This window comes from Arvicola amphibius, chromosome 1 (assembly GCF_903992535.2).
Source record: "Arvicola amphibius chromosome 1, mArvAmp1.2, whole genome shotgun sequence".
In the NCBI taxonomy this organism is placed as follows: Eukaryota; Metazoa; Chordata; class Mammalia; order Rodentia; family Cricetidae; genus Arvicola; species Arvicola amphibius.
In genome coordinates, this window is record NC_052047.1 from 68,629,680 (window position 1) to 68,651,741 (window position 22,062).

At 45.8% G+C, this 22,062-nt stretch overlaps 1 protein-coding gene across 4 annotated transcripts in view; it reads right to left on the reverse strand.

Annotated features, from left to right (window-relative positions):
- Window positions 1-3,389: 3,389 nt before the first annotated feature.
- Mtmr3 (myotubularin related protein 3) overlaps window positions 3,390-22,062 on the reverse strand; it is a 140,814-nt gene continuing 122,141 nt past the window's right edge. The window contains exons 12-21 of one of the 4 annotated variants that reach the window (XM_038335620.1): window positions 21,289-21,400; window positions 15,952-16,147; window positions 14,978-15,163; window positions 14,198-14,368; window positions 12,705-12,850; window positions 9,969-11,367; window positions 8,399-8,509; window positions 7,873-7,961; window positions 7,177-7,203; window positions 3,390-5,439 (exon numbers count right to left, since the gene is read on the reverse strand). In XM_038335620.1, coding sequence (XP_038191548.1) covers window positions 5,268-5,439; window positions 7,177-7,203; window positions 7,873-7,961; window positions 8,399-8,509; window positions 9,969-11,367; window positions 12,705-12,850; window positions 14,198-14,368; window positions 14,978-15,163; window positions 15,952-16,147; window positions 21,289-21,400 — 2,609 coding nt within the window. In that variant the 3' untranslated portion in view covers window positions 3,390-5,267. The remainder of the gene's footprint in view (window positions 5,440-7,176; window positions 7,204-7,872; window positions 7,962-8,398; window positions 8,510-9,968; window positions 11,368-12,704; window positions 12,851-14,197; window positions 14,369-14,977; window positions 15,164-15,951; window positions 16,148-21,288; window positions 21,401-22,062) is intronic. The other 3 variants (XM_038335622.1, XM_038335621.1, XM_038335623.1) reach the window with 3 other exon arrangements.

A 22,062-nucleotide genomic window follows, 5' to 3' on the forward strand; every position in this document is an offset into this window, starting at 1 on the left:
CATCAGCTGAAAACTAATAAGATTTTGTTGCTTTTATTTTTTAAAAGCAGGTACTATATAGTTCAAGCTGTCATCGAATTCACTGTGTAGTGAATCTGAGTCCAAAAGAGAACAAACCTAGCTTAGAAATCAAGTTTAAATGCAGGCTGGCCCCATTAGACCTACAAGTTACAGGAGTGAGGACAGCTCCCCGCAGGAAACACACTTCTTCCTTCAGTGATAAACAGCAATGCTGAAGTGTAAGCCAAATAAACCCTTTCCTCCCCAACTTGCCTTTTGGTCATGGTTTCAATGCAGCAACAGAAAGTCTCCCTAGAAACCACTCTCAAATCCAGATAGGCCATGCATTGGTTGTCCTGCATTGGGCCTGTAAGTAGCTGTTATTATGGGCCTGTGCCACACTAAAAACACCACAGCCCTTTGGTCCTGCGCTTAGCCCCCTCCCCTGCTTTGACATTTTCATCTTATGGCACTACTGCCCACCTCAGCTTGTTTCCTGTTTCCCCTACCACTTCCCACATCCAGTTGAAGGTAATCCGGAGTCCTGGTGGTGCAGTGGCTGGTACAAGGCTGTGTTGCTTATTTGCTGGGTGGACAAGAAATTCGTGGGGAGCACTTCTGCAGCACTGATCTACAGTAAACCTTGTCACCTCAGTTCACTCTCTGCCAGCTATAGGACAGACCTGTGTGGGCCTGATGCAAGACACGTCTTGCCTAAACTTTTAACTTTGCTGCCTTTCCTCACTCACTCACCGTGCTCCTGCCCAGACTCACACTGGCCTGACTTGGCTAGGGCCATCATCTCCCTGGGTTTCATTCTTCCTCAGAGCTATGTCCCTGCACTCAGTAGACTGTAGAGAGCACTAACACCGTCCATTTGACCATGACAGCATTCTCCTAGCAACTCCTTCCCTGTCCAGTGTCTCCACTCACAGCTACCTGCCCCAGCACTGAACATACACAGCGATGCTGGAAACTTCTGATGTGGGCAATGCAGTGAAATACGAGCCAGAGGTTCCACAAAGCACATAGCCTTCCATACCATAGGCCAAGTGGTTCTAGGAAATGCTCTCACAGGACAGCCACTGGGAAATGGGAATGACCAATCAGATGCTTCACGAAGGTAATCTGGCATGCGTGTGGAAGCAGAGTAGTTAGCTAGTTCTCAGTTCGCCATGCAGGGAAACAACCCAAAAAACCCAAAACTCAGGTTGTCAGACTTACCAGTTGAGGCATTTTGCTGGTCCCTGCACTTTGTTTTTGTTTTGGTGAAACTCTGGTCTCTCTTCTGGTCGACTCTGAGAAGCTTTGCAGGTCCCAGGTTTGTTGAGATAATAAACCTTCCAATATATTTATTTACCTTGTTTTTCATAAAAGGTGACATTTTTGAAGACAAATAATAATGAAGGCACATGCCATCTTGTGGAACAGCGAGTCAGGGATGCCCGAGTCACTAATGAAGCCTGGACAGTTTCGGCCTCCAGGGACATGTTAAATGAATCACTTACAGGGTATATTCATAGCTGATAGGTGTAAAGCCCCATGGCGGGGTCCCCATAATGGAGGAGGGGTACAGTGTCAGGACAGACAGATGATCTTGCCTTCAGCCTAGGTGGGGATCTAAGGCATACCTGATTGGCCAGTCTACCTGGAAGGCTCGGAATGGGCAAGATACTGGAAATGATCTCCTAACCCTTCACCATTCCCTTGGCATTACAGAGCCCTGTGGAGCAGTTTTAGCTGCTAGGATTCACTGCTACCTGCTATGGTCATAATTGTAACCAAGCTTCATAAACAGACCAAATGGAGGCATCTCCCCAGTGCAGGAAAGGCAGGTGGGGCATCCAAACACAGCATACAACTAGAAGGCCAATTTCTACTTGGCAGTCATTGGGAAGCGTGCAATGACCAGCTTACCAGATCCTGCAGGCTGAGGGGCACAGAGGTCAGGGGAGGGCCTACTGCTTCACCCCATCCAGTTGGCAAAGCTGGGCTAGAGGTCTAGTCCCAGGAGGGCGGGGTGTGTGGGCACGCCTAGTACAGTGGAGGAAGGCCCTCCACTGAGTCACTGGCACAGTCATATGGAAGTGTAGCTCCCATTTTGAAAAGTCTTTCCTTGGAGGGTAGAGGCTAGAGGCTGGGACTGGACCTTACCGATGTTAACACTGAGCTACTCTCAGCTCAGCTGCTCAGTCTTCTAGGAAGCAAGTGTTACAGGAGGTCACAGAGCTGGGACTCAAGGACTCCTGCATTCAGGGAGCATCAAGGAGCAGCAGTAGCAGAAACACCAGCAGGTATACACTGTAAGATTAAGAAGACCAGATGGGGGCTGGGTGGTGGCACACACCTTTGATCTCAACACTCAAAAGGCAGAGGCAGGCGGATCTCTGTGAGTTCAAGGCCAGGCCTGGTCTACAAAGCTAGTTCCAGGACAGTCAGGAACACACAGCCCTGCTGTAGGCAGAAACTTCAAGAACTTGCTTTTCACTTTTCAGGTTTTAGGGACAGGGAGGGAGGAGCCGAGTCAAGCTGAAAGAAGAGCCCTGTGCCATCTAGTGTATCTGTTACTGACTTAACTATTTCTGTGCCCACCTTTAAAGTTCAAAGATTTCTGATAGAAAAGCTGGGACCAGGATTTGGCAATGAGGCTTTGTGGCACCGTATTTTAAGACTGGGCTGACACAATTGCACAGCTGGTAAAGGTACTTGTCACCAAGCCTGACGACTTGATTTTGATCCCCAGATCCCACATGCTATAGTGGAAAGAGAACTGACTGCTATAGTTTGTCCTCTGATCTACATATGTGTGCCACATACACATATGCACATAATGAATAAATAAGTAAGTGTAATAAATGTAACCCCAGCCCAGAGACTAGAAAGATGACTCTGTGGTTAAGCAGTAGAGGCTTACTGCTCTTTGGTTGCTGGAAAACAAGTAGGTGCTTAAAAACCAAATAAAATTCAATGGCTGCCTTTCAACACGAACCTGCTGTGCACTAAGTATGAAACAGTAAAGATTCTAAGTGCTGGTGTGGTTCTGAGAAAGCCTCGGTCATGTAGCAGCTGCTCGGCCCTACACAGTCTCAGGGCAGTACCCTCTGTCAGCTCCAGCCAACACATGTGCCAGCCTGTGGTAAACGACAAGTTCCTGTCTAAAAGAGGAGGAGGCAGAGGTAACCACCACAGATGTGCAGTTTGTCCTTGTGATGCCCGAGTGCTCTGAGTCATTACGGAAATGGTTTAGAGTGCTCGGGCATGTTGGAAGTTCCTTTGCCAAGGTCAGACTCGCAGTAGCTTAGCTCCTCAAACCACTTCTATGTGAGGGGGGAAAGGACAAAGAGATTAAACTACAGGGCAAAGAATCAGAACTCGTTAGCAGACACCACTGTGCGGACACTCAACTTTATTCACTTTATCTATATATTTAACAATTCTAAAGTATTTACTTCTTGCTTTGACAAAAAAATGAAAAATATAGGAGCATTGACTCCTCTTTAGGAGAAAAGGGTTTTATGTACAGCTACGGAGAGTTACGGTTCCTCCTTTACATACAAAGAAAATATTAATAAAAAAGTGCTTCATTGATCAAAAAGGGCGAAGAGCTGCAAGCATTTATTCACACTGTACAACAGACCCAAGAAACCCGTATCATAACCTCTTGGCACCTGTCACTAGGAACTGCACAATCTTCAATTACGCCAACCTTTCCCTACCTGCTCCTCCAGACACAGCAAGCATGGAGGAGCACATCACCCTGTTTCACTAGAGTCAGCCTCTGTGTGACTTGCTGCTGGAGGAATGAGCAGTGCTCTGATACCCTGGGCTTCGTTTCAGCCAACAGTGCTAGGGAAGGCTTCTGGACTTCTTGCACCCACACTCAGGAATATGCAGAACCACCTTCCTGAGACACAGAATGCCCATGGTCAGGTAACAGCTTCCAAAGGAGAGGGGCATGGACATAGGCCAGGCTAGAACTGAGGTGTCCACCCAACCACACCCAGTCCTCACACTATAATCTGTTCTGTTACCAGCTTGTGACTTTTAGCAGAGCCAAGCATGGCCCTGGGGGTGGGAGCAGGCACAAATAGATGCCAACAATTCAAAGCACAAACCAAACTATTCTCCACCCTTCCCACACCCACCTCCACCACAGATAATTACTGCTCTAAGGCTCTTTTTGGACCACATCAAAACTCCTCATGTCATTTTTTAAGAACCCTGCAATCACCAAGTGGTTCTTCATTCGTAGCAAAAGCCAGACATGTGCCCACTCAGGCAGCCAGAAGCAGGACAGGGGACTCCTGGGTCCTTCCTGCTGCCCCCAGAAATAGGGGAAGAGGAAGACTGACCGTGTGGAGAGCTTTGTAACTGTGGGACTCTGCCCCTCAAGGGGAGATGCATGATTGGTTTACTTTGGGAATGGGGACTTGTGGAACCCTGAGTCTGGATTTCCCTGTGTTGGCGGAGGAAGAGATTGTTTGTGGGACCAGGCCCCAGAAGAAGCTCCAGGTGCCTAGGCCTGTGCAGGTCTTGAGCACATCAGCAGGACACTGCATTCTGGCTGGTCTGCCCCTTTATCTGGAAGCCCAGGCAAAGGGAGCCCTACCCAATTGGTCATGTTAAAGATAGAATCCATGTGGGCCAACGTGTCAGCTACCCAGCCCCTCAGTAACTCAAAAGAAGCACAGACCCCTCTTTCCAAAGTGAGGCCTGTGGAGTACCTCACTGTGTGCCCTTCCTCCCAATGTCATCCTGTTTTTACCTGTGAGTTGGGATGACCCTATCCCTCCCCAGAATAGCAGAAAGGTCCTTCCAGCCTCCCCAGCGCAAAGGTTTACCAGTCAGCTCTGATGTAGCTGTGATGTGAGGAATGGTCACTAATGTTAAGCTGACTTTCTGTTGTGCTCACTCAGGCCTTCATACTGGCTCCTTCCACTGGGAAGCATTGAGTCATCCCCCAGCATGCCTAAGAGCAAACAGCTCAGCAGTTATAGGGGCCTGGCAACCTCTGGGCTTCCATTAAAAAAAAAAAAAAAGTAAGACAACTGGGGGCATTTTTCTTTTTAAAAGGCAAAGAGAAAACATGGAAAGGGAAGGGAAGATGAAACAAAAATCAATTTACAATCCAGTGGTACATCCCAATCTCTGTACAGGTTGTTTCATGCCCCCATTCCAAAGTGTATGGGCCTCTCGGACTGCCCAGGCTGTGTATGAGCCTGTGAAACGAACAGCAGCATGACCTCTGCCACCCCAGGTCACTGGCTTCAGTTTGAAGTGGCAGCAATAGGCTTATCCAGTTCAAGGTCAATGCTGGAGCTTGTGGGATGAAGGCTGCTATAGCAAGACTTGCACACTCGACTGGGTTCAAATAGCTGCTGGCTGGGAACTGGAACCTTCTGGTTACAACAACTGGAGCAGAATACGTTCCCACAATTCCTTGAGACAAAAAGAAATAAAATAACATTAGTTTCAGCTGATAGGCTTTTGTGGGGAAAACCCAACTTCAGTAAGCATTTGTCGTGTATAGTCTAGATGTGCTAGGAACATGTTCTCTTCTCCAGGCAGGAAGACAAGTCTGTCTACCTAGTAGAGTCACTTTCACTTCAGGCTGAGGACATGTGGCTGCCTCACCACTCCAGCACATGGCTGTCAGATGCACAGAAAGATGCTCAGGGGAGCTCTCTGTGGATAAATGAGCCCAGCACTGAAGCAGCTGCCAGCTCAGCACTCAGTCCTGACCTGGTGACACACCCAGTGGCTACACTAACCTTGGAACTGGCCATCTGGGTAGGTTGAGGTTACAGGGAAGCAAAAGTCAAAGGAGTTGACCTGTGGGTCCCTCAAAGAAGAGAAACAACTATGCTGCCCAGATGGGAATGGAGAACCCTACCTAATGGTCATTACCTTGGAGGCAAGTTGGATGCAGACTGCTGCCAGCAGCATGCAAAGCCAAAAGCCAAAGCAGCACTTGACACATGCTCAGCGTGAAAGGGAGGGGGAAGGACAGCCCATGAAGAAACATATGCATGTATACATCCCTATTAGACAGCAGTCAGTCAGCTATGGTTCGCCACCCTGCCCCATGCATCTCCAGGCTCCCCTCTCCCTTCCACCAAAACCCCTACTTCTTGCATCTGTGCAGCATCAAGCTGCACAGCTAGACTGACACCCACCACACACACACACACACACACACACACACACACACACACACACACACGAAAGGTAACTAACACAGGGTGGGGCCTGCCTACCTTCCAATCCTATATTTTCTGAGCCCTAAAGTTCAAACCAACACTGATCAGCATAGCACAGGAAACTCCAAGGTACCTGACACAGCTCTCCAGAGATGAGAAGAGAAGTTAGTAGGAAAGCTTCCTCTGAGCTAATTTCTCAGTCACCCAATTCAGAATGCAGACCACACTGGGTAGGAGCCACTTGGGCACAGAGGAAGCAGACACTGACAATCACATGAGACAAAGCAACACTGTAGAAGGGAAGGTGGGACACAGAACACAAAGCCCTTTGTTTCTAGAATAGGAAGCACTTCACAACTTTCTAAGAAGCACAAGTCAGCAAGAACTTGTGATTCTTGAACAGAGGAACAGGAAATCTCTGGATGCCTATACTTGTTTGATGTACCTGCTGAAGTTCAGCTTTTTCAAAGCCTGACATGAATTTGATCAAGTAAGCTTTTCTATTTGACTTCCTTTAGGAGACCCTGAAAGACCTAAGTGGAGTCATCCATGGTAAGTAATTCTCTGGAAAGATCATATTTGGTCACTTTTGTCTCTATAAAAACAAAACAAGGAAGCAATGCCATTTGACTTGAAAGTTACTGACACCATCCTGGCATCAATGAATGACTGTCACCTCTCCTCCTCAAAAAAGTCCTGAAGCCCACTGGCATCCCCCAAAAGATCAGCACCACTTCTCAAGAGTCTAACAGCCCAGCTGGCCTGTACAGTCCACAGGGGAGCACAAGGCTACAGCAGACACGCCCCTGGCACTCTCTTTCACCAGCTGCAGTGGATCCCCGTGCCCACCTGCCTGCCTGTGCTCTCCCTTACGAGGATTCAGGCCAATGAGTGCAGAGAAGGGAATGGCAGCATTAGTGTGGAGAAGTTATTGTGGGTGTGCAGACATCACAGACAAGTTGTTGCAAATGCTCACCACGTTTGATCAACACGGTCAGTGTCCCTGAAAGGAGGGGAAAAAGAGCTCAGAAGAGAAGCCATTTGGTCTTGGGGTATGGGGTGGGGTAGTCCTAAGAGTGTCATCTGTCTACAAAGAGATTTTCCCATCACTTTCAATCCAGGCTCACTTCCACATATGGGCCACCGTACGATTCTAATAAACTTCCTATCCTAAGAACACTAAACATCTACCAGAGAGTTACCCCTGCCAGGACAAAGTAGCCTTAGTAACTCACTGCTTAACCTGGGAGAAAGAAGTTAGGAGCAGCAAGGATTGGAGACTGCCCTCAGTTATGTTTACTATTCCCTGGCCAAAGCTTCTCAGGAGTAGCACAGGGAGCAGGGAGCAGAAAGAAGTAGGAAAACCAGGCTCCCTGCCCACAGCTAGAAAACTGTTTTTGCTCAAAGTAGCTATCATCAGTTTTATGCTGGAAATAAGAAATGAAGATCTGAATGGTAGTTGTTACCTCACCAATCTGGGAAATGAAACAAAGTACGCCCACAGTTTAAAATTTAATAGTGATCACTGAATTGGAACAGAGTTCCCGAATGCAGTTCTGGAAGGACCAATGTCAGAAGCACAAAAATGTGACCCCAAGGGTAGCTCACATAGAACACTGCTGGTAAGATGTCAAAGTTCACCTTCCCACCCTAAAAGCCACCCCAATGGCACCTGCAGTGGTGCTTCCTGCTGGCGAGCCAAAAGGCACTGTCACAGGCATAGCAGTGGGCAGCCAGGTGGTCAGGTAGCCAACGGGTCATCTGTAAAACACATGGGACCGGGTTAGTGACAGGAGGTGGGCCAGTCAGCTAAGTCAACAGAGTCACACCAGGGGGAGCAAGAGTCACAGGGACTACATAGGCTCCAGTGGTACCAGTGGAGCAGGCCTGCTGACAACGGTTCAAGGAACGTGTCCAAATTGTTTGCCCGGAGGGGACTCTGCTCTCCCCAAGACAACATGGCAGCAATGGCACCCTGGTCTGCCATGAGAGCTGGCAGAGGCAATGGAGAGAGAGGGCCAGCTTACTGAGTGTCCCTGGCTTAGAGTTGATGGATGTGGGTTCCCAGACACAGAGATGCAAAGGCTCAATTCCACTGTGAGTTTCCTTCTTTGGTGAGGGGCATGGGGCAGGGACTGGAGTGGAGAACTGTAGGACACCTGTATGGATGGCACGCAGAGCAGGGGCTGAGCCTGTACCTCTGTGTCCTGTTTATCCACCTGCTCCCAGCTGGCTTCAGAGAAAATCTCTGTGCTGCAGCGAGACAAACAGTTCTGATCCAGATTGCTTTCCGAGTCGGGGATTGAAGTCTGTTGGCAAACAAACACAGCTGAACAGAATGAACCTGTCTCCTCCCGAAGGAAGAACAGAGCAGTGGGGTCTGAGTGATAAGGTGGCAAATGTGCAGTTACACCAGCCATCCAGACGGGCTAACCAGGTGCAGAGGCAGGGCTGGGCTCAGAAGCTACATGGATTTTGTGAAGTGGCACTGAGTGGAAAGATGGGCCTTAGGTTCCAGAAAGCAAGGGAAGTGAGTGAGATGGAGAAGGAACCCCTGTGTCATCTGTTCTGGGGGGCATGGTGATCTAGTCCAGCACTTAATGAAAACAGTGATTTGGATACACCTGCCTTTTTCTGAAGGACTCTTTGGGACATTGAGAAACCATTATTAATTAGGATAAAGAAAAAGCTAAAAGTTCCATTGGCTGTAAAGTCACTAGTGGGATGATTACTCCAGAACCTGCCTTACACTTGTAATGGCATCTATCAAAGAAGAAAGCTCGGGGGCTGGAGAGATGGCTCAGAGGTTAAGAGCATTGCCTGCCTTTCCAAAGGTCCTGAGTTCAATTCCCAGCAACCACATGGTGGCTCACAACCATCTGTAATGGGGTCTGGTGCCCTCTTCTGGCCTGAAGGCATACATGTAGACAAGATATTGTGAAATAAATAAATAAATAAACAAACAAACAAAAGAAGAAAGCTCCTCTGGGAACCCAAGAACGCTGACACCCTTGTTTCTAGCCCCCAAACCTCATCAGTGCTAAGACCACAACAATGCAAGAAAGAAAGAAAGAAAGAAAGAAAGAGAGAGAGAGAGAGAGAGAGAGAGAGAGAGAGAGAGAGAGAGAGAGAGAGAGAAAGGAAAGAAAAAAATCAATCCCTTCTCTCCATTTCTCCTGCCAGCACCTGCCACAATCACTTGCAAAAAAAGAACAAAGCTCTCAAAGTTCCCGAAGTCTGGGAAAACAGGCAGCTTACTAGTGAGTGAGGCAGGACAAACACTCCAACATAACAATATCAGCACTGCTCTACAAATGCCACTGTGAACAGGCATGCAAGCCCTTCTAAATATACAATATTTTTATTTGGGGGTGGAGTGAACTGAGACAGGGTCTCACTCTGTAGCCCAGGTTAGCCTGAAACTCATTATGCAGCTCAGGCTGGCTTCAACCATATGGAAATGCTCTGCTTCAGTCTCTCAAGTGTATGATTACAGGCATGATCCACAAAGCCTGATTGACACAGGACCCCATGTCATGCATTAACTCTCTCCCATTCTCTTAACTGCCTAGAAGGGAATGGAAAGTCAATACAGCAGAAAAAAGGCAAACTGTTGTCTCTGTGGCCAAGGCAAGTTCCTAAACAATCTCTCTCCACACAGCAATTTAAGACCTTTCTATTCCTTTCAAAATCTGTTCCAATAACCAATGCTTCAGAGGCGAGTGTCATCTCTTTGGATAGCTTTAAAGGAATCATGACCTAACTTACCACTTCATCTCCAAAGTCCCCATTGAAGCGCAGAGAGCTGGTCAGGTACTGGCTCTCCAGGCGACTCTTCAGCTCCTGGACTTGTTTCTTCAAGGTCTCCACTTCTTGCTGGTGGCCAGACTCGATCTGACGCAGGCGCTGTTGGATTGTATCTGTGTATACAGGCATGCCGTCATCATCCAGGTGGCTTCGGGAAGGCTGGTCAGGGCTGCTGGTAGTGGATGGCCTCCCCGAGTGGCTATTCAGCCACTTGTGGTGCAAGTTCCTTGAGTACAAGTGAGCAGAGCTGCAGCTTGTGGCAGATAGTTGGTGGCTCAGTGAGTCCTTATTCCTCCCAGTCTCCCCATTGGCACAGTGTCCATTGGGTGTGGGGTACTTCTGAAAGGTGCCAAACCCTGAAGGCTGTTCTGAAGCCTTGTTTTCAGTCTCTAGGGCACCGTTGCACACAATTCCCTGTCTATATTTGTCTAATGGCAAGGCACAAGGAGCCCGCATCAGGCTGAGGGTGTTGCCAGGGGATGAAGTCCTATATAGCACAGAATCCCATTGGGGCCTCTCAGCAGACCTGGACTCTGGAGCCATGGGAAGCATGTCCCTGCCACTGAGCCTACCACTGCTTGCCAGGCAAGGTCTGTGATGGAGCTGGGGTGCACTCTCTGACTTCACTTTATCCACTAGTAATGTGTGCATGTAGCTGTTTGTGTGTGGTCCTCTTGTCTCAAATGGGACTTGGGAAGGCAACACAGAACTAGACTGTGAGGTACCAAGGCCAACTTTTGCATCTATTGGGACAGCGGGAGCTACATATTCCCTGTCCTCTGCAACATTCTCTTCTTGAGGCTGCTCCACAGGGACCTCCTGGGAGTCCTCTCCCCTGAAGGGAGCCTGGAGTGAACTAGAGAGAACATTGTGTCCATCCTGCTGTTCAGGAGTATCCTGTGAGAACAAAGGCAGGCTGGGGTCTAGATGGTTTCTTAGAGTAGCATCATCTAGCTCTGGTTCTTGGCGAAGTACGACTGAGCCCTCAGTCACTATACTGCTCTCCTTTGCTAAGAGTGCCTCCTCTTTGACATCTGGTACCTCAGTGTGCGCCCTGTGGGCAGGCTCTTCTGTCCCACTCTCCTCTTTGGTGGCCTCTTGCAAAATGTTCTCCATCTGCCCTTCAGCCACACCAGCCGCCACAGATAGCTCAGCACCTCCAAGCAGCCTGCTGGGCTTCCGCAGGCTGTCCATAGCAGGAGCCTCTTCCCCAGAGCCAGCAAAGCTGCTCAGCTCCAGCGAGCGCCCATGCTCCTGCCATTTCTCATTCAGGCTGGGGTCACTGCTGCGCCGGCTGGTCAGAGGCACCATGTTGTCACAGGCTGTAGTCAGATTGTCAAATGATCTAGTCTTGGGTAGCCTAGAAGAAAAGAGTTTGGGGAAAATGAGAATCTTGGAGCTATTTGGAGCGCAGTCGGGACAGCATGTTTACTATGTCACTGTTTCACAACTGGACCATTACAGCGGCACCTCTGAAACAAGGCTCAGATCCCTGCAGTGGCGGGGTCTTCACCAGCACTGCCCCACTGTCGGTCCCCGCCCCCATATAAGCTAAAAGCATATATAATTTCTTTTTTTCTGGTTTTTCAAGACAGGGTTTCTCTGTGTAGCCTTGGTTGTCCTGGAACTCAATCTGTAACCAGGCTAGCACTGAACTCAAGAGATGGCCTGCCTCTGCCTCACAAGTGCTGGGATTAAAGATGTGCGCCACTACTGCCTGGCACACATTTCTGAAAGTCATAAAGTCATTCTTTTATTAATTCTATTTTCTCTCTTTCTTTTTTGATTTTTGAGACAGGGATGCATGTATCCCAGAATGGCCTCACACTCTCTACATAGCCTAGGAATGACACTGAACATGATCTTCTGCCTCCACCACCGATGTGCTGACAGTACAGGAATGTGTCATAAATGCCAGGGTTATGCAGCACTGGGGCTCAGACCCAGGGCTTCATGCAAGTATTCTACCAACTGAGCTGCACTGCAGCCTTCAACAAGCATTCCTCATGAAGCTTCGTGTCTCTCAGGTAGTGGCAGAGTAGCTTGCTGATTCTTTGTATTACACATTTTAAGTTCATTTATTATCTATCACTACAATCTTAATAAAGTTAATTCACAAGTAGCCAAAATTTCTCTCATCTCAACAGCATCAGAAGACCAATCAGGACCCAAAGGAAGAAGCAGAGAGTAGTGGGTATACAAACCAGAGAGTCACAAAGACTCAATGGATGTGGTCCATCACTGAGAAACTTCTCAGTGCATGTAGTAGAATAATGTAGCAACAGGCCAACTCACTTCCAGAAATAAGGCCTTACTATTTTCCTTAAGAAACTCGACAGTGGTGGCGCATGCCTTTAATCCCAGCCTTCAAGAAGCAGAGGCAGGCAGCTCTCTGTGAGTTCAAGGCCAACCTGGTTTATAGAGTGAGTTCCAGGCCAGCCAGGGCTACACAGAGAAACCCTGTCTTGAAACAAGCAAACAAAACAAAACCAAAAAAAAAAAAAAAAAAAAAAAGCAGCAGCAACCAAACTTCAGCCAGATGTAGCAGTTCATGCTAGTAAATCACATCACTGCAAATCTGAGGTCAGCTTGGGAGGGAAAGGAGGGGGGTAGGAAGAGAGAGGAGGGGGAGAAGGAGAGGAAGGGAGAGGAAGAATCCCACCACACAGGACTTGAGACTTGAGGCCCTGAGCTCACCGGCTCAAGGGGGGATCATCAGGGCTGGAGCCTGGGGCTGGGTATGGTGCACAGCTGTCATCTGTGGGAGTAGATGGAGATGGGCAGGGAAGGTATACTGCACTCCATAGCATCAAATTCCGCACATGGCACACGGGGTATAGCACCTGAGGAGACGAGGAGGACACAGGTTTATACAGATCCCCAAAGTCTCTTAGAAATGTCTAGAAATAAGGAACAAGAACAAGCACACCCAGGTGGGTCACAGATAAACAAGGAGGTGGTGTCAATAAAGGAAGGTTTGTCTCCCAAGAAGACAGGTACAGAACCATGGGGTCTGTCTGACAACAGTTTTCACTTAAGAGCCTCTTGTGAGAATGAAAACCTAATGAATCCTTTAAAGACTGACATCTCAGGTGGTCTTTACTGAATAGCTGACTTTAATTAGCCTGATCTACTGCCTAAGAACCATTCTTTTAGATGGTGAGTGTGTCTGTTTCCTCAAAGTCCAGCTTCAGCAGAAACTGCCAAATCTGGTTTACAGACTTACTTTCACTTAATCATGTGAAAAATAATCTCCCTCCCTTATTGTCACTGCCCAAGGAGGCACAGAGAAGGAAGGAATGAAGTAGCATACATCTTTTAACTGTAATGAGAAGTGTATCAATTGCCCAGCAAAGTAATATAACCTCTGATTAGCCTGCTTTGATTTCTAAGGGCTTAAAATGCATCTGACAAAGGGAACATTAATACATTTTTTTTTTTTTTTTTTTTTTGGTTTTTCGAGACAGGGTTTCCCTGTAGTTTCTAGAGCCTGTCCTGGAACTAGCTCTTGTAGACCAGGCTGGCCTCGAACTCAGAGATCCGCCTGCCTCTGCCTCCCGAGTGCTGGGATAAAAGGCGTGCGCCACCGCCGCCCGGCTACATTAATACATTTTGATACACAGACATATGCACCTCTTTTCTCTGTTTAGCAGAAGGTGTTCTTTGGGGGGAACACAGTCTTTAAAGGCCTACTAGCTCTCCATGTGGAAAGAATCACAGACAGACACACGCCAGCCTCAGAAAGAGCTTTGTGTCTGACAGAAAGCTACACTGGATCCTACTGTCTGGCTCATGGGGACAGTAGCAGGTACCTGGTAGCTGACCCTTCTTAGCCATAAAAGACATCTGCAAAGGTGCTCAGTGCCTTCCCTCTGCTGAGCTGAAACATGCTAGAAATGCAGTGAGCTCTGGAGGAGGTATTAGCAATGATTCATGTCTAAGGGGGCAAAGTAGAGATGTGTGCTTCACCAACAACCTTGAACCCAGCTTGGTCATGGGCAGGCTAGAGCATTATCAGAAAAACAGGCTTTGCTTAGACAAAATGGTAGAAAATGGAAAAATGGAACCAGGACCTTGAGACAGCAGACGTATTTTTGCAAAAAGAGGCACTACTCAAACCGGCTCCCACACAGTGACCCCATCCCCAAATCACTTCTGCTGATCACAGAGATGGGCTCAAGGGTACATACGGCTTCTGATTGAGATGAATACAGTAGGTTTTTGAAAGCCTTGTTGCCTGCCCGAAGAAGTGACCACACAGAGCATGTTCGTTCCTGAGTCTGCTTTTCCCCTCTCTCCTTGGCGTTGTTGCACAGGAATGTTCCAAAGAGGCAGGAATAGGTATGCTGTACCAGTTTCACCTGCGCAAGTCCAATCGGGCAAAATCAAACAGTAAGGTACATGGTCTTGGAAAGGCGGTCAGACCATGTGAACAATTCACCATGACACCCCTGAGAGCACTTGAGCTCACTCAAGGTTACGGGTGTGTGCATAGGCAGTCTACATATGGCCTCCTCTTCACAATTACCAATTGCAGGGCCTGACCCCAACCACCAGCACTTCTATGTCAAAGACATTCTAATGAAGGAGGTAGACTGAAGGACAGCAGAATGGGCTGAAGCAGGAAGAGTACACCTTCCATCAAAGAAGAGGGAGCAGACAACACCGGTAGAAAGAATGCAGAGGAGCATGACACATTTAGATTGTTTCTATTTCTACCACTTTTTAGACTGTACACTTTAGAGTCAAGTTTAAAACAAACTGTTTACAGAGGAAAAGCTAGTACACCTAGATTTATTGAGTGAAAAATAAAATGCCTGTTAACTGCTATTGTTTTTAAATAAAGCAGTCCCTCCAAATTAAATGTGAAAATGCATAGTTTTGGTGAAAATGGCCCACTAACATTTGTATCAACATCCCCCTAAGTGTAGGTGGCTCCCAAAATGTAGAATCATTAAGTCCAAACTCACAAGGAATGCTTCATTGAACTCAAAAGAGCAAGGAAATTGCCTCTGAAGCTGATGAACACAGTCAAGCCACTGAAGAAACACTGGACAACGCTCGTTCAGATCATCTGAATTCTCCCCATGACCACACCGGTCAGCAAACTTATGGCCAAAATCCAGCCATTCCATCTCCACAAGGACTTGGAAACCCTGCAAGGAGGCACCAAAGAGAGATCACTTGTGTAGTACCATCACCTGTGACATCCTGAGCTCCATGTCACCAATGGTAATCAATCTCCTTTAACAGCCTCCTGGTAAGTCCCTCTGGCCCAGGCTCAGAGCCAAAGGCCCTCTCCCTAATAACAAACCCATTTACACACATGTCTCAATTCACCAGCTCCATTCAATATTCAAAATTTAAAGAACACTGACACAGCCTCTCTCATTTACTACATAAATGCTACCTGCCTACCCAAATTTCTCTTTTATTAATTTTTGTCTTTGATGTTACATTTACAAAGCTACATTCCTTAGCACAGATTTTTATAAATATTTGTATTTTATGTTAATTTATGCTTTTGTTCTTCTATCTTTAACCCACAATAGTTATTTCAGAGCAGATGTTCCAGAATGCTTTGTGGTCCTGTCTAGACCCACCATCATAAGCATGCAGATATTCTTTTGCAGAAGCCCATTTTCCTGAGATAGACAAAAATTTTTCAAGTAGAGAAACTGCAAAAGAGATGTTTGTGTCCTCAGTACCTGTTATCTAAACCATGTTCTACTGAGTGAGGTAAAGAACTGGAAAGAGACCCCCAGCCACACAGCTCTAGGAGAGGAGTACGATCACAACAAAGTGGCTGTTTCCACAGACCTAACTTCCAGTCCCCAACCAACAGTGCAACCCTCCTAAAAGTTTTCCTCAACCTATCCTGAATGCTTGCTTACTCTTGCTCGGCCCTTCTCTCCTTCCTTCCCTCCCTCTCAGACATACTCACCTCTACTGTTCGGTAGTAAGGGTCCAGCAGGAGCTTAGCCAATGCCACAATCTGGGGAGTACGATCCCAGCCATCTGAGCAGTGCACTAACACAGGCCGCTGATCACGGTCCACAGCATGTACTACAAGAAGCGCTGACTTCAAGAGCACAGACAGGTGGTGTAGCCACTTTGTGCTTTCAAGAGCTGAAAGCCAACTATAAAAAAAAAAGATAAGAAAAGACTGATTTTTATGATTTTATGGTATCATATCCAATGCCTATCAAATTAAAAAGCAATTCCCCAAGACCTTTGTCTCTAATTACAGTGATAAAAAAGCCTATTTATGAAGCATGTCCAAATGAGAGAGTCAAGCTCCAGAATCAAGAGAGGACAACTTTAGAAAAAGGACTGTAATTAACAATGCCACACCACACCTAGAGCTTTAAAAAAAAAGATTTTTAACTGTGTATATGGGAGATGGTGTGTACGTGAGTGCAGAAGCCCAAGGAGGCCAGAAGTGCTGGAACCAAACTTGGGTCCTCTGAAAGAGCAGTATGTGCTCTTAACCATTGAACCATCTCTCCAGTTCCCTAGCCACACCCCCTTTTTCCCCTGCAGTGGTGGGAATGAAACTCAGGGTCTTATATTTGTTAGTTAAGTGTTCTATCATTGAGCTATACCTCTGACCCACACACACACACACACACTTATTAGCTTGAGACAGGGTCTTGTTATACAGTACAGGCTAATCTGGAACTCAGTTCTCTTAGATTAGCCTCCAAGTGCTGGATTTACAGGTATATACCACCATACCTAGCTCTTCACAGATAATCTGCCAAAACGGGGGTGGGTTTAGGAGAGTAATCCTAGACAGGCATATACAGTAAAAATTATAGATCTTACGAACACTTCTGAGACCCATAAGAGATTTTACAGAAGTTATTTATTATCAACTCTGACCTGACAACAAAATAAAGAACACACACACACAAATATATTTACAATGAGATGTAAGTTGGATGCTAGACACAAGAAATGGTACAAACATTACCTATGATCCATGTCCAAACACCAACCAGTGTTAAGTCCTGACTATTTATTGACTAAAACCGGGTAAGTCCAATAAGACGATTAGAGTCATGCAAAGTGATACAATGGCTACATAATATTGCTAAGTTAATTCAGACTGAATACAGAAAGGACCCCACCTCCCTTTAAAAAAAATCCTTTAGGGTTTATCAAATAAAAAAGAAGTGTCTCTTTGGCAGAAGGCCACATATCCCACCACCACCAAAACTATTTTGACAGTTCATGTACTTCTTCTTCCACCCCTTATCCCCCAAACAAGTTCTGGTTTACCCCAAATGTGGCCAGATTTGTGGTTTAAGGTTGAAAGTCTAGCCCTTCAAACACTGAAAGAGAAGGAATAAAAACTTCTGTCCAGTATCTCTCAGATGGCTTTGTCAAGGTAGGGTATAGATGAGGCCTCTAGAACAAAGCTGGTCTATTAAAACCTGAAGACTGAATGTGAATTTTCATTAAGAGTCTAAGTAAGAAAGGGAGATCTTTCCTGCCAAGGCCAGCAAACAACAGAACAGTGCTTAAGTATTCTTTACAACTAGACTGTAGCTTAGAGGCTGACACTGTCTCCAGCATTGCTGGACCCCAAGCTTTGCCCCTAGTATGGAAAAGTCCTTCTATTTAATGAAATATAAGTTTGTCATGAGTAAAATTCAATTTTGAGACTTCCTATCTCAAAATTAAGTTTATCTCAGATACACTTAAAATACTTTCCTGATGGAAAATAAGTTTGCCTTAAAATAAATCAAAAGGCTTAAGAGATGAGTAATTAAACCATCTCCCTGCTGCTGAAGAAGCAGCAAACAAGATTCCAGCGGAGAGTTCTCTTAAACCTGATTGAATGGTTATGAACTAGCAGCCAGTGGTGTCTGTGTCTGAAAGAAACTGTGCTGCGGAGCCAGCCAACAGAGGGGATGTCATAGCACTCCTCTGTGCTAATGTCAAACTGGAACAGAAACACATAATTCCCCAGCCTGTCACAGCCCCAATGGATGGCTTACTCATAGTGTCCATCACTGCTACAGCTTCTTTTTATCCATAAAGATTAAAATACCCAAATACAAAGCATTATTTCTTTAACAAATCCTCCAGTCATTTGGACTAGAAATAGGCTAATTAATTTCTTTTGCATTTAAAATGAAATTTTGTTTTTAGGTATTTGTGGGTTTTTTTGAGAGAGAGAGAGAGAGAGAGAGAGAGAGAGAGAGAGAGAGAGAGAATGCCCTCCCCCCACAAGCATGGTTCCAGGAAAGGCCAGAAGAGGGCATTGTATCCCTTAGAATTGGAATTACTGACACTTGTGCGCCAGTATGTGGGTACTATAGACCAAACCTGGGTCCTTTGCAAGAACAAGTGTTCTTACCCACTGAACCATCTTTCTGACCTCAAAATCAAGTTTTTAAAGAAATAATTTAAATATATATATGGTATTAGAGACTACTCAGTACTCATCTGGTCTCTTTGTTTTACATAAAAAGGGATCCTGAGCAATTAAGCTACATAGCCAAAGACACCATCTCCAGAGTCCTCACACAAACCTTAGGGGAGAGAAGTAGCTGGGCCCTGGAGCTAAGTGACAGATGCAAATGGATAATCCTCAAAGGAAAGTAGTCAGCTGTTCTTTGGTCAGTGCAATGGTCTGAAGGAGAATGGCCCCACAGGCTCACATATTTTATTGCTTAGCCACTAGGAAGTAGCACTCTTTGAAAGGGCCAAAAGGATTAGACATTATGGCCTTGTTGGAAGAAGTGTCACTAAGGGTGGGCTTTGAGGTTTCAAAAGTTCATGCCAAGCTCAGAATCTCTTTCTCTGCCTACAGATCAGAATGTAGCTCCCAGTTTCTGCTCCAGTGTTGCCTGCATGCTGTTTTGCTTCTTATCATGATGATAATGGAACTGTAAGCAAATCCCTCAATTAAATGTTTTCTTTCATAAGAGTCACCATGGTCATGGTGCCTTTTTCACAGCAATGAAACCTTAAGACAGTCATCTCTCCAAAGGACATTGCTTCATCCTCGGGGCTGACTGCCACTGTGATAAATCTATTCACTTTTTCGGCTGGTTCACTGGTTTTCATTTTCTTTTTCCAAGACTGGGTTTCTCTGGGTAGCCTGGCTGTCCTGGAACTTACTCTGTACACCAGGCTGACCTCAAACTCAAAGAGCTACCCTTGCCTCTGTCTCCCTAGTGCTGGGATTAAAGGTGTGCACCACCACCACCCAGCAATTTAATTACTTTTACCAGGAGTCAGCACAAGCAGTTTGAGGCAGCACCTGATGTTATAAATCCAGTTAAGAATGCAAAACAAACTGGATGTGACCATGCAGATCTACTGAGGGGGCCCAAGGAAACAGCTATGGGCTTTAGCACAAATACCTAAAAAAGAAAATCCTATCTTTATTGGCACATCTCTGTCTTACTGAAATAATAGAGAAGGGGCTTTTAAATATTTATCTGTTTTATAGAGTACTGCTCCTAATTTATCTTATACTCAAGCAATCCCTTGCAGGGGTACTACTACTTTACCTTCCTCACTGCAAATTCCAGCTATTCTTTATTGTTGTTCTCTCATATATTATATTCCGACAGCAGTTTTCTCTCTCTTCTCTCTCCCCCAGACCCATGCCCCAACCCTTACCCTGGAGGAGGAAAAGGATCCCACCCAACCATCAATTTTTAATAAGCAATAGAATTAGAACATTACTATTGAGTCAAATTACTTTAGAAATGGAAGCTAACATGTAAAAAAACCAACCAAACAAAAAATTGACCTAACAAGTTTAACATTTAGAACATAACGAGAAACTGGAGAGATGTTCAGTCAGTAAGATGTTTGCTACACATATATGACAACCTGAGTTGAAGTCCTTTAGTGTCCAAGTTATTAAAAAAAAAAAAAAAGGCTGACCCCGAAAGCCTTCTCCCTTAGACTAGCTTTCCTAATACCTGAAGGGGCCATGCAAGCCTCGAAAGGAGGGAGGCTGCCAACAGTCCTATCCAGCTGTGATACCTATAAACCACAACAATGACCAGCATGGTATAAAATCCCTGAAGGTGCAACAGTGACACTCATGTCTTGGCAGTAACCAACCCTGCTCAACAGGAGAGAAATCATGACTGGTACTGGAAAACAAATAACGAAGGGTAGTGAGAGCATGGACCTTAGAGGAGAATCCACAAGCGGCATGTTACTAACCCAGTATAATTCCCAACTGAATTCTAAATACTTATCCATTTACTCAGAGATAAGTGGAGTTTTTACCTTTCATCAAACAAACGTCTCTTTGCAATAAGTGGAGACCATTACAGAAATCACAACTGGCCAGAGTGTAGAGAACAACTGGGTGTGCAGTGCCTAGCGCCAATCGGTAGACACATCTACAACACAGCTCCTGTACCTAAGGCTCGGGGAGCACTGTAGAAGAGGGAGTGAGCGCCTGTAAGAGCCAGGGGACCAGGAAATCTGCTGTGAGACTGTGTCTCCTAGAAGTGACAGACAAGTTTTTCACTCCTGAGACAATATGGCTGCCTTAATAAGATCTGAACAAGTATACCACCAACAGAAATGCTAACTTGAAAAGGGTCACTCTCACAAGGTTCTGCCCTGTGACAAAGAACTAAACATTAACTAGGTAATACTTACAGAGAGAGAGAGTCTTCCATGGAGATGGAGTCCCTAACTAGTTCTCCAATGCCAAGTAGCCAGACTTGAAATTCTAACATACAATCAGGGTGTGTGGGTGTGTGTGTGTGTGTGTGTGTGTGTGTGTGTGTATGTGTCAGAGAGAGAGAGAAAGAGAGAGAGAGAGAGAGAGAGAGAGAGAGAGAGAGAGAGAGAGAGAGAGAGAGAGAGAGAATTGTGACTTCATATTAAGACACCTCAATTTGGCTGGGTGGTGGTGGCACACACCTTTAATAGCACTTGGGAGGCAGAGATAGGCAGATCTCTGAGTTTGAGGCCAGTCTAGTCTACTGAGCGAGTTCCAGGACAGCCAAGGCAACACAGAGAAGTTTTAAGTTCAAGATTAAATTTGTTTTAAGTTCAAAAATAAATTTTAAAAACTGCAGAAGAGCTGGACTGCTTTGCCAACAGCTCAGGTTTTATACTGCCTGGCTCATATCTACAGAGACTGAAAGTATAACTAAAGTTCACTACAGAAAGAAAATACAAAAATAAATAAAATAAAAAAAAACCTGAAGAATATCTACAATCATGTTTTTGTTGTTGTTTTGCAGTAACAACAAAAGAAGCACACAGACTAAATCCCAGGCCTTACTTTCCAGGATCAGGCATCTGTGTACACAGCAGTCGCAGAGACTGGAAACTCCTCCGGATAGAATGGATGTTTGCCATTCCCATAAACACAACTTCACAGTTTGGGTAATACTCTGGAAAGAAAAACAATAAAGAAAGAATAAATACATTCAATTTAAGGATCAGATGAGCAAATTTAACAGCAACAAAATGGCAGCACTCAGACAGAAGGGGCATAACAGATTCAGAAAGGGCATCTTATTAAGATTTTGTGTTTACTACCTCAATTTTCACCCCTGCTTCTCTTTCTGTCTGTCTCTTTCTTTCTTAAAAGATGCATTTATTTAGTATGAATACTATGTTCTATCTACATGTATGCCTACAGGCCATGGTTGTAAGCCACCATGTGGAAGTCACCATGTGGTTGCTGGGAATTGAACTCAGGACCTCTGGAAGAGCAGCCAGTGCTCCCAATCTCTAAGCTATCTCTCCAACCCTACCCCTGCTTTTCTAAGAAGTCTACAGCAAGTGTACTAGGAAGCTAGTGATTCACATATGTACTTTGAGAGACAACAGTGTTTTCAGGAGACCAGACTAAGAACCAGAGCCTCCACAGCAGCACTGACAGACCTGGAGAAAGACCAGCTTTCCTATCACTGAAAGTTGGCACAGAGGAGGAAGATGATTGGCACTTTGTCCAAAGCACACGAATGTCAAGGATCCAAAGAGCTGCCTGGCTTCTAGATGCAGAGTGAGGAATGTGCCTTGTCATTTACCCTAAATTAGGTCCAGGTTG